This window comes from Budorcas taxicolor, chromosome 21 (assembly GCF_023091745.1).
Source record: "Budorcas taxicolor isolate Tak-1 chromosome 21, Takin1.1, whole genome shotgun sequence".
NCBI lineage: Eukaryota > Metazoa > Chordata > Mammalia > Artiodactyla > Bovidae > Budorcas > Budorcas taxicolor.
This window is the reverse complement of record NC_068930.1, coordinates 27,224,874-27,240,864: the sequence shown is the minus strand read 5'-3', so window position 1 is coordinate 27,240,864 and position 15,991 is coordinate 27,224,874. Positions and strand designations below refer to the sequence as shown.

At 44.5% G+C, this 15,991-nt stretch overlaps 1 protein-coding gene across 1 annotated transcript in view; it reads right to left on the bottom strand.

Moving 5' to 3' along the window:
- The window catches only part of SH3GL3 (SH3 domain containing GRB2 like 3, endophilin A3), a 105,100-nt gene extending 89,433 nt beyond the window's left edge, over positions 1 to 15,667 (bottom strand). The window contains exon 1 of the mRNA XM_052659767.1: positions 15,602 to 15,667. Within this exon, the coding sequence (XP_052515727.1) occupies positions 15,602 to 15,646 (45 nt within the window). The 5' untranslated portion in view covers positions 15,647 to 15,667. The remainder of the gene's footprint in view (positions 1 to 15,601) is intronic.
- Between the last annotated feature and the right edge of the window lie 324 nt (positions 15,668 to 15,991).

The window sequence follows — 15,991 nt, the reverse complement described above, 5'->3', positions numbered from 1 at the left end:
CCCTCTCTTGTAAAAGAAGGAATATGATGAGTACATTATTTTTTGTCAATAATCATTTTTTAATTGAAATATAGTTCATTTATAATGTGTTAGCTTCAGGTATATAGCAAAGGTATTCAGATATATTTGGGTGAGTGTGTGTGTGTGTGTGTATATATACATTCTTTTTTAGATTCTTTTCCATTATAGGCTAGTACCTTCTTGATAGAGGTTATCAAAGAGATGAAATGAGATGCTGCCTCTAAAAATACTTTGCACAGTACTCAGCACCTCTACAAAAAAAAAAAAGCTAATTAGCATTATTATTATACTCATAGAATGATGAGTTGATTGACTGCAAAACATTCTTCCTGGATATGAAGACAACATTTCCTGGATGAAAAAAGTTCAGACTCCTAATTTATGGAAGTCAAAGCTCAAAATAAGGTAGATGCCAGAGACGAACATAAAATACAAAAACAGAATATTTTAATTTGGTGCAACACCCCAGTTATTCACCTATTGGGACCCTGTGCTCAGTCCCCGGGATTCTCCAGGCAAGAACACTGGAGTGGGCTGCCATTTCCTTCTCCAGTGCATGAAAGTGAAAAGTGAAAGTGAAGCCGCTCAGTCGTGTCTGACTCTTAGTGATCCCATGGACTGCAGCCTACCAGGCTCCTCTGTCCACGGGATTTCCCAGGCAAGAGTACTGGAGTGGGTGCTGCTTCCTCCTCCAGAGGACCTTCCAGACTCAGGGGTCTAACTTGCATCTCTTGCACTGGCAGGTGAATCCTTTGCCACTGTACCACTTGGGAGTCTCCATTTTCTATAAAAGTTGCGAGCCTGAATTCATGAGAAAAGAATGCAAGCATCAACAGTCATTCAGTCTCAATAGGCATTTCTAAAGACTTCCATGAGAGCCTGCCTGCCTGGTTGTATAAGAGGTAGCCACTGACCAAGCCTGCCTCCACTTCTGCTTCCTGTCTCTAACCTTTACTCCATGACAAAGATAGCAGCCGGCTGCGGATGGTCAAGATAGCTTCTATCTCCCCCTGCCCAGCCCTGGCCCCAACCAGCACCAAACAGACAGTGGCAGTGGCAGCAGCAGGTGATGAGGAAGACTGTGGATGGCTGCCAGCCTGTGCGGCAGACTGTGGCACAGGGCATTGCTATTAAGAAGTCAGCAAAAATGGATGAGCAAGCTCAAAGGTAGCGGATGAAATGTGTTGGTGGCCCAGAGTTCTTTGTTGCTGATGAAGCAACAGGAAAACCTTCATATGTAAAAAAAAAAAAAGAAAGGTCGCCAATCAGGACTTCCCTGGTGGTATAGTGGCTAAGACTCTGCACTCCCAATGCAGGGGGCCCAAGTTCAATCCCTGGTCTGGGAACTAGACCCCACATGCTGCAACTAAAAAAAATCCCACAGGCCACAACTAAAGATCTCAAGTGCCGCAACTAAGATCTGGTATGGCCAAGTAAATAAATGCATAAAAATAAATATTTTAAAAGTGGCCAATCTGCCAGGGCATAGTTGAAGACTGGTACTTGATGGAAAGCTTTATGGATCAAATGATCTTTAAGAGCAGAACCTGAAGACCATTTTTTTGGATTGAATCTCCACTGAATACTCCAGACAACAGGGAATACACTGCTGAAATAATGTTCTAGGCTTGTACATTTCTGGGCAGGCCATTCTCGCCTAAGCTGCATACTAGACCTCAAGACAAGCAGCAGAACAGTCTGTCTTTTGGTACAATACCAGACAGTGGAATCAGTATCACTCAGGTCATCCCTGTGACTGAAGGGCATGTGATTGTCAGCTATATTAAGTACACATTCCAAACACAGGATGAAATAGAACATATGTTATTCAGCAATTGCTGGGAGATGGAGACAGAGGAATCCCTCAGAGCAATCCTGGGAAACTTCAAAGAACACTATAGTATGCCTGCCCAGATTTAGTAAAAGAACTTGGTAAGTATAAACAGATGGATCAAAGTGCATTAAACAGTATACTAGAATCAATTCTATCTCAAACAAAGAATTTTCCATTGGTGTTGCTTTTGTTTTGTTTAACCTTTTGGATATCTCATTATACAGCAATTTTTAAATTTGTGTTTTATTTATTTATTGGCTACACTGGATCTTCATTGCTGAACAGGTTCTTTTCTCTAGTTGCAGAGAGCAGGGGCTACACTCTAGTTGTGGTGTGCAGGCTTCTCATCATGGTGGCTTCTCTTGTTGCAGAGCATGGGCACCAGGCGTATGGGCTGGCGGATGGCCTGTGGCACTCAGGCTTAGCTTCCCCACAGCTTATGGAATCTTCTGGGACCAGGGATCAAACCCATGTCCCCTGCATTGGTAGGCAGATTCTTAACTGCTAGACCACCAGAGAAGTCCAGGTGTTGGTTACCGAGCGAGTCTTAGGACCTGAATTTTCTTTTCATCTAGAGTGTGCTACTTCAGGCTTTACTCAACCTATCTCAGAAGTTGTAGATGAAGGCATTGACAATTGTCTTGCTGATGTCAGACGTCGTCTCTACAAGATTTTCCTCTCTGGAGGTTCAACCATATTCAAGGACTTTGCACATCGCTTGCAAATAGATTTGAAAAGAACCATAGATGCCAGGCTGAAATTAAGGGAGGAACTGAGAGTGGCAGACTGAAGCCAAGATTTATCGATGTACAAATCATACACCCAAAACGCAGACAGTTCAGTTTGGTGGGTCCATGCTGGCTTCCACATCAGAATTTTGCCACATGTGTGCATCCTGAGTGTGCATGCTCACTTGCGTCTGCCTCTTTGCGAACCCCTGGATTGCAGTCCACCAGGCTCCTCTGTCCATGGAATTTTTTAGGCAAGAATACTGAAAATTAATTAATTAATTTAAAAAAAAGAGTGGAGGCTATATGTATACCTATGGCTGATTCATATTGATGTATGGTAGAAACCAATGCAATAGTGTAAAGCAATTATCCTTCAATTAGAAATAAATAAATAAAAATAAAGACACTTTTCAACTGCTACTGCTGCTAAGTCAGTTCAGTCCAACTCTTCGTGACCCCATGGACTGCAGCCTACCAGGCTCCTCCGTCCACGGGATTTTCCAGGCAAGAGTACTGGAGTGGGTTGCCGTTGCCTTCTCCGGACACTTTTCAAAGATATATATAAAAAAAAGAATACTGGAGTGGATTGCTATATCCTCCTCTGGGAGATCTTCCCCATCCAGGGATAGAACCTCCATCTCCTGTGCCTCCTGTAAGTCCTGCATTGCAGGCAGATTCTTTACCATCTGTGCCACCGGGAAAGCACCATACCCACTTCTACTCCTTCAAAATAAATCTGAGCCTCCATCCACTATTTCCCAGGAAAGAAACCCACGGCTGAAAATCAAGAGAAATAAAAGTGAATTGTTGGCCCCGAGCTTCCAAATGTCTAGGTCTTCACTGCTGTCACCGCTCAGTCTCTTCAGTCGGGTCTGACTCTGTGCAACCCCATGGGCTATAGCCCACCAGGCTCCTCTTGTCCATGGGATTCTCTAGGCAAGAATACTGGAGTGGGCTGTCGTTTCCTTTTCCAGGGGATCTTCCCAACCCAGGGATCGAACCCAGGTCTCCTGCACTGCAAGCAGATTCTTTACCACTGAGCCACCAGGGAAGCCCCAAGTCTTTGCTATTTATGGCCAAATCAGGCCATTGTATAGGTTGTTTCACTCTGAAATTTCTACATTTCTACATAACTGCCAACACTGCACCTGGTCTGGAATATCATTCCATCATACGGAGAACTCAGCCCTTGAAGAGATATGACCACAAGGTTTAGACGAAAACTCTGTCTTTTCTTGGAAAAAGTGTTTGATCTAAGATGTCAATTTGAATAGCAGGGATCCAAGATAAATAAAATTCAAGGATATCGGTTAATTTTGTTAAACAAATTTAACAAGTTATTGGGTTGGCCAAAAACTTTGTTCAGGGACATCATGCAGAAAAAAATGAACTTTTTGGCTAACCCAATACATAAAATTAATCAAAATCTTTCTTAAGATACATAACTTTGACTTATGAGATGCCAAGGTTCAATGAGAACATCAGGGAAGGGGTCCTATCTGCCTTAGGCTATTCTAGAAACCATCTATTCTTACATCCTCTTCTCAGATTAGTCCCAAGTAGGTCACTAAACGCAAAGTGCTCACTCTCCCTCAATTCTTGCCAGCGTTCTCACAGTCACGTGAGGCTGCCCACTTTCTTCACAGCCTGCCTTCTGCTGCTCTGTCTGCTCAGCACTGACGAATTCGTATCAGGACTCGACAGCTCTCTGCCCTCAAGCCTGATCGTTCCACAGTTCCCACATCAAGCCAGCCAAGTTCCATCAAAGAGGCTAACACAATGCACATGGGCAAACACGCAGCTTGGTTCCATCCAATCTGCCTTCCAACAAGGTTTCCAGGAAACGTCCAGGACAAAAAGCCAAGAGCTGTCTCTACAGAGACCATATTCATCTCCTAAGCAAGTTCCTGGCCACACCACAAGTGCCCAGGAATTATCCTTCTACTATTCAAGCTTGAGGAAAAGTTAACCTGCAGATAAACCATGTGTGCGAGTCGACCGTTCGGCGGTGCACCATGGTAACTCATCACACATGCTTCTTCTGGCCCTGCACAGCTCTTTTAAAATTTAAATGAATTGCCAATATTTCAAAACTTGGAAATTTCATTTTTTAAAAATCTGGATTTTGAACATTTCTCCCCCTCTCCCCCAAATCAAGAGCATCCAGGCAAACAATAGGCTGGAGTTCAACAGAAGCAGGTTATCCAGGTTCCAGTCCTCAAAACCTGCTGAATGTTCATTCAATATTAGCGGATGGTTCTAGTGGTGTTCAAAAGACTTAGGATTCCACAAGGGACAAACTGGGCAAGAAACGACCAGACAGTCAGACCCTCTCAGAAGGGATTTGATTTGGATAACTCAAAGGACTTCTGCTTCAGGGAAGATGGAATAAATACATTTTCTCTATTCCTCTCACTAATTACAACCAAAATGCTTGGCATTATATATAACACAAACCCAGGAAGGCCCAAGCAGGTGGAGAAAAGGAGGTACACTGAGTAGGCACCCCAGGGCCCAAGAAATGACACAGTAGTGAGCTTCCATTTTCTTTTTCCTTCATAATCCAAGACTTGGAGCTGAAGAAGTGGCAGTCTAGAAATACCAACAGACACAGGAAAACAGGCAAATAAACTCAATAAAGGCCTGCTCTCTCTTGTCAAAGGACCAGGCAAGGGGCAGTCTAGCAACACAGAAATTATTAGACAATATCTAAACTATTAGAAATTACTAGATAATACCCACATCCCCAATGGCTCAGCAGTTAAAGAATCCTCCTGCAATACAGGAGACACAGGAAACGCGGATTTGATCCCTGGGTTGGGAAGATGCTCTGGAGAAAGAAATGAAAACCCACTCCAGTATTCTTGCCAGGGAAATCCCATGGACAGAGGAGCCTGGCGGGCTACAGACCAAAGGGGCGCAAAGAGTTGGACACGACTGAGCAACTGAGCCTGCACACACTCTACTCCAGCTTTACTCCAAACACCATAGAAAGAACTGGGACCCCATCCCCACTGACACTGTAAAGGATGAGTGGAATGCAGGAACTTGCGTCTTTGCCACATGATTACAAGATGACCCAGCACCCCCCAATTCTCTCTTTCCCTGGGTGGTGCCAGAGAAAGCCAAGTAGGGAGTCCCTGCCAGGCGATAAGCTCCAGCCGGCTCCTCCCACCCCTTCAGTGTCAGTTGAGACCATGTCGGGGAGCCTGGACCTCCACTCCCACAGCAGTACTAAGCAGCCCACTCACCCTTCTTCTGGGTGAGGAGGCCAGAAGAGGCCTTGTAGGAAGTCAGGACTTCTACCACCACCCAGCAGTAAGGAGGCCACCCCTCCCATGGCCACGTGGGAAACAGCAACAAGGCACGTCTATCCACCTCAGCCAGAGGGGTGTCCGCAGAAGCTTAGTGAGGCACCAGAATGCCCTCCCACACAGCAGTAAGGAGGCATGAGCCCCAAATGTCAATAGTCTAACTGAGAAGCCTGGACGCTAACCCCCACTTGGAAGTAACAAGGCAATGCCACCACCTTCCCCTGCCAGAGCAGCGGAAAAGAAAGCCAATAAAAACAGACAATTTAAATACGATCTAGAGTCTCATAAAATAATTCTGAAAGGCCCGAGGTTCTATTTTAAAAATCCTGCCGTCATGAGGCTATGGCCAAGATGGTGGAGTAGGATGACCCTGAGCCCACCTACCTTGTGTACACCAAAATTATAACTATGTACAGGTCAACTATGGATAAGAATGACCCAAAGACTAGCAAAAAAAGGTTTTCCAGAACAAAAGATGTAAAGAAGGAACCACAGTGGGAGAAGTAGGAGGGGCAGAGACATGGTGTAGTCAAGATCACACCCCCAGCTAGACATCCACGAACAGGAGGATAGTTACAATTGCAGAGATTCTACCGGAGGAGTAATGGAAACAGTGACAGACTTTATTTTCTTAAGCCCCCAAATCACTACAAATGGTGACTTCTGCCATGAAATTAAAAGATACTTGCTCCTTGGAAGAAAAGCTATGACAGTGTATTAAAAAGCAAAGATCTCATATTGCCAACTAAGGTCCATATAGTCAAAGCTATGGTTTTTCCAGTAGTCATGTACATATGTGAGAGTCGGACCATAAAGAAGGCTGAGCACTGAAGAATTGATGCTTTTGAACTGTGGTGCTGGAGAAGACTCTTGGGAGAGTCCTTTGGACTGCAAGGAGATCAAACCAGTCCATCCTAAAGGAAATCAACCCTGAATATTCATTGGAAGGACTGACGCTGAAGCTGAAGCTCCAATACTTTGGCCACCTAATGCAAAGAGCCAACTCAATGGACATGAGTTTGAGCAAACTCTGGGAGATAGTGAAGGACAGGGGAACCTGGTGTGTTGTAGTCCATGGGGTTGCAAAGAGTTGGACACAACTGAACAAATGAACAATGACAAAATATCCACAATAAGTAGGTAAATGTTAAAAAGATATAAATATGAAGTCAAATTACTAAATGTGAAGTGAAAGGGAGTAGAAATGCAAGATTGTTAAAATACATTCAAGCTTAAGAGGTTATCAGTAACCTCTGTTATATATAACCGCTGTTATATATAAATTTCAGTTGGTAAAGAATCCGCCTGCAATGTGGGAGACCTGGGTTCAATCTTGGGTTGGGAAGATCCCCTGGAGAAGGGAACAGCTACCCACTCCAGTATTCTTGCCTAGAGAATCCCATGGACTACATTCCATGGACTGTATAATCCATGGAGTTGCAAAGAGTCAGACACAACTGAGTGATTTTCACACCACATATACAAACCTCAGGAAAACAAAATCTATAATAAAACATAAACACACAAAAAAGAAAAGGGACTCCAAAACAGATTTAAAGCAGAGCCTGTAAGAAGAGAAAAAGAAGGGCATAACAGAATGATAAAAGGATCAATCCAACAAGAAGATGCAATGCACACACATATACATATATATATGTTCATACATCAAATGAATAAAATACATCAAAATTAGTGAAATGCAACTAAAGCAGTGCTGAGAGGAAAATACATAGCACTCACTGCATACGTTAGGAAAAAGGTCTCCAATCAATAATCTGCTTCCCTTAAGAATCTATAAAAAGAACAAAGTAAACCGGAGCAAGTAACAGGAAGGAAATAATAAAACAAGAGCAGAAATCAATGAAATTGAAAAAGCGAAACAATGGAGAAAATGAAATAACCTGGTTCTCTGAAAAAATCAATATAACTGACAAACCTCTAGTAAGACTGATAGAGAAAAAGGCTGAAGGTATGGAATTATCAGTATCAAAAATCAACTCTATACACATATAATAAGGGAACTGATAATGATTAAGAGAAGAATACTACATATAATTCTCCACACATAAATCTGATAACCCTAAATGAAATGGATTGATTCCTTAAAAAATCACAAACTAATGAACTTTTCAAATGAGAAATCTCCAAGCCCAAATGGTTTTACTGGAAACTCCTACTAAATGTCTAAAAAAGAATTAACATAAGTTTTGTGTAATTTCTTCCAGAAAACAGAAGAGTAAGCATCTCCCAATTCATTTTATTAAAGCAGTATTACCTGATACTGAAATTAGACACAGTGCAAAAACTAAAGACCAATATTTCGTATAGAAACAAAAATCCATGACAAACCATTAGCTGATTCACGTCATACAGAAACCAACATAACACTGTAAAGCAATTATCCCCCAAGTTTAAATATATTTTTAAAGTAAAAATACATGGGATTAGAAAGGAAACCATCTGTACTGAATATAGTCATCAAAATATTTATGATACAGTTTTTTCTTTTAAAGTTAAGCAACGTGGGCTTCCCTGGTGGCTCAGTGGCAAAGAATCCTCCTACCAAGGCAGGGGACACGGATTCTATCCCTGGTCTGGGAGGATCCCACATGCCTTGGAGCAGCTGAGCCCCGCGCCACAGCGACTGAGCCTGTGCTCTAGAGCCTGGGGGCTGCAGCTACTAAAGCCTGAGTGCCCTAGAGCCCGTGGTCCACAGAAGAAGCCACTTCAGTGAGAAGCTCACGCATCGCAGCTGGAGAGCAGCCCCGGCTCGCCTCAACTAGAGAAAAGCCCGTGCACAGCAACAAAGACCCAGCACAGCCAAACACAAATAAATACATTATTTTTAAAATATTTTTTAAAAGTTACGCAACGTGATAGAGAGGGCATACGACATTTGAATTGCATGGTCAGGAAGACATTTCTGACAAAGTGGCCTTTAATCTGTGCTATGATCTAAACAACAATAAGGAAACACTTTGCAAAGATCTAGAGGAAAGGCATGCTAGGCTGAGGGAACAGCTCTGGCAAAGGCCCAAAGAAAAGTAGACCTCAGCACATTAAAGGAGCAAAGAGAGGCCGGTGTGGCTCAATGGCAGCAGGAGAAGGAAGGGAGAGGCCAGGTTATGTGAGGCTTCACAGGCCAGAGGAGGAAGCTTGGGTTTTATTCTAAACACAGCTGGGTGCCACTGAAGCACTGAAGACTTGTAAGCAGTCTACATTACATTCACAGAATGACATGGTCTGAGATACATTTTCAGAAGAGCATTCAGGTCACTGTGGGTCAATGGATTGTAGCTGGTAGGAAGCTGCTAGCTTCCAAAGTTCTAGAATTTGGTGAGGAGGCTCTAGCAACCATGTGGGCAAGAGGTGACAGTCAGGAGGATAGTAGAAGCAGAGCCAGAGAGAGATAAATGGAAGAGGGATGTATTTTGAAAATAAAACCAATAGTTATTAGCACTCTCTGATGAATTAGGGATGAGAGGAAGAAAGCAATCAAAGATGAATCTTGTTTTTGTCTTATTTTGCTTGAGCAGTTGAACACATGTTGGTACAACTGACTTAAATACGAACCACCAATAGAAAAACAGGTTGGGGTGGAGAAAATTAAGAGTTCAGGTTTGAACATCTTATGTCTGACAGCCTTTTAAATATCCAAGAAGTGAGGTGCCGTAGGCAGTTAGACTTAGAAGTTTGTTATGGGTCTGTGAACAGGAGGAGTGTCTAGGCCAGAAACATAATTTAGAGAGTAATCAATGTACAGATTGTTTATAAATCTGTGAGGCTGGATAAAACACCTTGGCAGAGTTCAAGGTTGAGAAAAAGAGGAGCTATTCCAAGCCAGAGCCCTGGGGCACTCCAGGATTTAGAGTTCAAGGGGACAAGAAGGAGCCATTAAAGGAGATCTGAAGGAACAGCCACTGAGGCCAGAGGAAAACCAGACCAGCATAGAAGGGGTTGTAAGCAGAGAACGGTACACTGGGTCAAAAGCCGCAGAGTGTCAGCTGGGAAGTGACTCTCAGACTCAGCAACCTGGAGGTCACAACACCCAGACAAGGCAGTCTCTGCCCAAGAGCAAGGAGGAACACAGATTCAGATGAGGACATACAACTCAGATATCAGGTGCATTGGTAGAGAGTACCCATGCTATCCGGCCTGAAACAGCAGCAGCTTCTACCACTGATGGATGATTTGATCTGGCAAAGCACCTGGTGATGTCAGTGCTTGAAAAGGACTTAGCCAAATGCCGGTGGAAAAGACACTTCCACCCAATGAAAGACAAAGTCAGAAGGAAGGACACTGGGCTCAGGAAGGTCACTGCTGCTGGTGCTGTGGTGAAAACAAGTGGGGATGAGCCTGGGAATTGCAAGGGAAGAGCTCATGATAAAGGCATCTCACAGAAGAACTCAAATAGAACTGCAGCAATGTCTTCCCAATACCAACTGGATTCCTCCAGATTCTTTCCCCCAATTTAACACTTTCCCAGGTTTCTAGCAAAAAGTAAGGGCTTTCCTTATAGTTCAGTTGGTAAAGAATCTGCCTGCAACACAGGAGACCAAAATCTAGCTATCCTCACTTGGCTGGTATAGAATCTCCAGAATACATTCACCTATTATTTAGTCAAATAAAGTCGTGTATCGGTTCTGTTTATTGGCAGTTTCATTTTCTGGGTAAAGTATGCCAACAATCAGTTCAGTTCAGTTCAGTCGCTCAGTTGTGTCCAACTCTTTGCGACCCCATGAATTGCAGCACGCCAGGCCTCCCTGTCCATCACCAACCAATAGCAATCTCCAAATACATAAGATACACACACATCCCCCACTTAATTTTGGGAAATATAATTTATAGTCATTTTTTAAATAAAGTTGAAAAATTAATCTGAAACAAATAGTATATCCATACACACACACACACAAATCTGCTTTTAAATGCATTTTTAATCAAATTCTAAGAGATAGCCTAAATTACTTTTACTTTAGAGAAAAGGCATCAGTGGTAAGAAATGCTGGAATTATACTATGTTCTTCAGAGATTAAAAAATTAAAACCAATTTAGTTTCAACATCTACTCTAGCATCCCAAGTTAAAAATATATGGTTAACACATAGACCCAAGGATTAATTTATCAAGCAGTCTATGTGGAAAGAAGCAAGCAAGTTTCAGCTTAACACATTTTCTGATGCACCTACATAAAAAACAAAGAATCATTATGGACTTTGCAAAGTGCATTTTTATCTTTCTCCCTAATGAGAAAATGAAACAAGAGACATTCACCGCCTCCCTAGAGATTCTCATAATTTACAAAGAATATCCTTCTCTATAGTGTTTACCCATAAATGGCCAGCCTGTGCACTTAGTCATTACAGAGAGAATGTCTTGGCCCCTTAGGACCACTCATCATTTTTCTGATTCAGGCATCAAAAGGGAAAGAGGGGGAAATTACCGAAAAAAAAGAGCTTTGTTAGGAGCTCCCCACACCCTATTGTGTTTCTGGGTCACGTGATAGAACATTGCTAGTAAAAACAAGAAAATTTAACATGAAGAGTCATCACCCCTCTTGTGTCCTGACTAGCTGGTTAGTTTGGGGCAAGAAGAACAAGAGGAAAGAATAAAATCAGGCTTTCATGGGATGGGGAACCAGCTCCTAGAAGTGCAGAAAGGGAACAAATACTACAGCTATTAGAACAATGTCCATGTCACAGTAAGCACAGATGTGGCCTAAGCATCCTGCAGCCAAAATAAAATGCTGTCAAGAAAATTACTATGACGTGAACATAATTAATACAAATCAATGAGTGGCGACATATAATTATTATGAGTTACATTTTTATTGGTCAGGCACACCACTTAACAAGAAACCACATGACCTTTCTAAGCTATTTGTGTATGTGTTAGTCACTCAGTCTGACTCTTTGCGACCCTATGGACTGTAGCCCACAAGGCTCCTCTGTACATGTAATTCTCCAGGCAAGAATACTAGAGTGGGTTGCCGTTCCCTTCTTCAGGGAATCTTCCCCACCCAGGAATCAAACCCATGTCTCCTGCATTGCAGGCAGATTTTTTACCACCTGAGCCACCGGGGAAGCCCAAGATATTTGTATTTATCTCTAATAACTCAAACTGCATCCCTACCAGTAGAAGAGTAAACCTCTGTACTAAAAAAAACCTTTTCAAGAGAAAAAAGTTTTTAATTATGATCGTGGGACCCTTAGGTTATAATCCCAAATGTTGAAGGAAAGGATTAATTAAATTTTGTTATTAGCTCAACTTGTATTCTTCTCATTTTAGTTGATTTCTTCCTCTTTCCTTTTAGTCTCCATGCTGCCAAAGTGATGCATAATCCCTGGGATTTAGAGTTCCTCATTCTCTGTAAAGTAAGGGGGCTTTTTTTTTTTTTTTCCTGCAGAGATAGGTAAGGTATTAAGAAAGCCAGAGCACTTAACCAGGAAGTTATAAGTTATTTCACCTTTTCTATCATTGAGAAAAATCACCTCAATTTGTCAAGGTCTTGGTTCCCTTATTTATAAAAGGTCCACTTTATAATCTTTCTCTTTCTCTGAAATACTTTAAGCGAATTACTTAACAATTTCAGAACTGAGATATATTAGATATAAAGATAGAGATATGGTTAGTTATATACTTTCTTGAGATATAATTTATATACTATACAATTCACAACTTAAAGTCTATAATTCAGTGGGTTTTTTAGCATATTTTCAGAGTTGTGTGATCATCACAAGAAATTTTAGAACAGGAACATAGCTTCTAAGGGCTTCCCTGGTGGCTCAGCGGTAAAGAATCAGCCTGCCAATGCAGGAGACCTGGATTTGATCCCTGGGTCAGGAAGATCCCCTGGAGGAGGAAATGGCAACCCACTCCAGTATTCTTGCCCGGGAAATGCCATGGACAGAGGAGCCTGGGGGGCTACAGTCCAAGGGGTTGCAAAGAGTCAGACATGACTGAGCATGCACAAATACAGCTTCTAAGTCGTCTAATTCACTATACAGATGGGTTAAATCATGTTTCCCAGGTCACAGATCTGGTCAGTGGCACAGCCAGGTCTGGATCCCTGGGAATTATTAAACCATTGACATCATCCCAGCCTCCCTTTCCCCAGCCCTGGGAAAGTTCTATGTGAATTAAAACCTGCTGTTAAAATGTTGCCTGTGAAGAACATCTGGCACTTTTTATGATCATGCTCCCTCTTATTATATTAAGCCTAGTCTAATTTCTCCACCAAATCTGTCCCACTGCAAGATTTCTTAGAAAGACTTTCAGAATAGATAAAAACATATCTATTAGGCACTTTGACCACAAAATGTGATTTGTAAAGCCCAGAGAGAATCTGTGATGTCTTTCTTTTCAGATAAAGTCACAGAAAGATTTCGGTTCATGCAAAAAGACTAAATTAGACCCTCTGCTCATTTCCTTTTTTAATGGACTGATGATGAGTAGTTAAACTAAACGACATCATCTTTAGCATATTATTTACCAATGTCAATAACTTCCTGGGATTTCAACCACTCACTCCGGTTAGTGGTCAGAAACCAATTTCAATCCTCTTAGGGCTGTGTCCTGTTCATCTCTAAGGTTTGCTCCCATGAAGTCTATTCTCAGTAAAAGAATATCTTTCAAAAGAGGTTAGTACCCTGCAGAGGATGAGATGGTTGGATGGCATCACAAACTCAATGGATGTGAATTTGAGCAAACTCTGGGAGGTGGTGAAGGACAGGGAAGCCTAGCAAGCTGCAGTCCATGGGTTCACAAATAGGCAGACACGACTGAGCGACTGAGCTAAGAAAGCTCCTGTAGCAAGCCTAGCTAGCTAGTGATTAAGCTGACACTGCCCTGAACACAGAGGCAATAGGCCTCTGGGCTGCCCACCCTTCAGTACTGAGTTCAAGGCAGACTTGCTAACTGCTCCCACCTTTTATTTTATTTTTACTTTCTGGCTGCATCACATGTGGGATCTTAGTTCCCCTACCAGGGATCAAACCCACACCCCCTATTCTGGAAGTGCAGAGTCATAACCGTTATACCACCAGGGAAGTCCCTGCTCCCACCTTTAAATGCACCCACTTCTTAGGTTCCCATGATACTCTGCTCTCCTCCATTCTACTAGTTCTTCCCTTCTTGTGTTTCTCCACCCCCATGCTTTCACTTATCCAATAAATATTTATTGAGTGGTCACTGCTTATCAAGTCCGGGCCTAAACACTGTCCCTAAATGTGCGTGCTCCCTACAGTCTATGAATATAACTCACTGTGCATTTTTTGACTTCCATTTGCACTTATATTTTAAAATCTCCACTGAGGCTGGAAATCCCCACAAGTCCATAGCTCCAATCTGGATCTCACCCACTGGCCCCCAGGCCAGAGTCATCTGAGTATCTCATGGATTTTTCAAAGTGTCCAAAGCCCGCCTGCAGTGACCCCATCATCTCCCTGATCACCTAATTGGCCCCTCATCCAGGATTCCTCATTACCCTAATAGTATCACCAACCTCCCAGCATCCCCAGCTGGAAACTGCACACCACCCAGTTTCTTCATGGAAGGGATGTGAGTGAGAGAACAGGCAGCACTTTTCAACATGAGACAGACAGAAAAGAATCTTCTAATTCCAGCTGCTTTTCAGGGACCAATGTGTGAAAGAGGCAAGATAAGACCTCATCAGAAATGTGAATTCTGAATGAAATCTGTCATCAGACCCAGCAGTGCCGATATAGGGTTGATTTTACCATGTGAGTTCTGCCATGGCTGGGAGACTGAAATCTTAGAATACGAATTTGCTTGTCAACAAACATCCAGACAGACAGACACACACACACACACCAATCACATGCCAGCTTGCCTGTCTTCCTGTTTCCTCCGTTCAGAACGCCTATCCTTTCCACCCACACCCTCCACCACAATTCCTTCTCATATTTAATTTTCAAATGATGCGACTCTTCCTCCCGGAAGTTCTCCCTGATGCCCCTATCTTATTATCTGCCATCCACTGTGCGTGGAGGTGTGTCCAACACTATATGTTTACGTGTCTGTCTCAGTGTCTTCCCACAAAACTAGCAGCTCTTAGAGAACGGGAGCCTGGTTGCCCAGGCCCGGGCCGACACCGGGAAGACTATGCGGGAGGAAGGACGGCTGTAGACAGCCCAGCCAGGAGCTGCGGGCAGTCAGGCAGGCGGGGTCCATGTCCAGGCCGGGAGCGCCAAGTACACAGCATCCCCGGATCCGCCGACGCCCGCGCGGCTGCCCAGGGGTGGCAGGACGTGCCCCGGGGGAGGGGGAGTCTCCCAACCAAAAGGTGGGGGACTCGAGGGAGGCCCTGCCGGCCCTGCACTCTCTGTGGTCCTCCTCCCCGCGCCGGTCCGGGAATAGAGGCACGGAGCAGAGCCTCCAGGCCTCGGGACGCCCAGTCTCTGCTCGCCCGAGCCCCTGCGGCCCGCCACCTCCCCTCCCGAGAACCTCTCGGAATTTCAGTGGCTGGGGATGGAGCAGGGGGCCTGGGGGCTAGCAAGAAGGAGGCGCCAAGAAGCGGAGGAGAGCCGGCGGCCCCTCACTCCACCCCCGCGCCCTCTTAGGCGGGAAGAAATCGAACCCTCAAAGAGGACCCTAAGGGCGCCGGAGCCTCAGAGGCCCCGGAGCCTCGAGGGGACCGCTGCTCCCCTGGCCCTCCTCCCTCCCTCCTCCGTGCGTCCCTACCTGGCTGGCTTTGTGGAACTGCTTCTTCAGCCCCGCCACCGACATCGCGACGGCGCGGCGGCCGGGGCTGCTGGTCCCCGGACTCGGCCGGGCCACGCGGCCGCGATGCGCTGGGGGAGCGGGCGCCGGGGCCGGTCCCCGCGCGGCTGGGCTCCGCCGGGCCGGCCTCCCACGGCCACGGCCACGGCCACAGCCGCTGTCACACGCGCACACACACGCGCACGCCGATGGCAACACTGCGTTCCAAAGCCCATGCGCAGCCCATTGGCCAAGCCGCGGAGATATGCAAATGAGGCCGCTGGGGCCGCCCACGCTTCATTGTTGCGTGGAGACCCTGGAGGACTGGAGCTGCGGAGAAAATGGGCCTGCGAAGCTGGGCGGCGTGGGCAT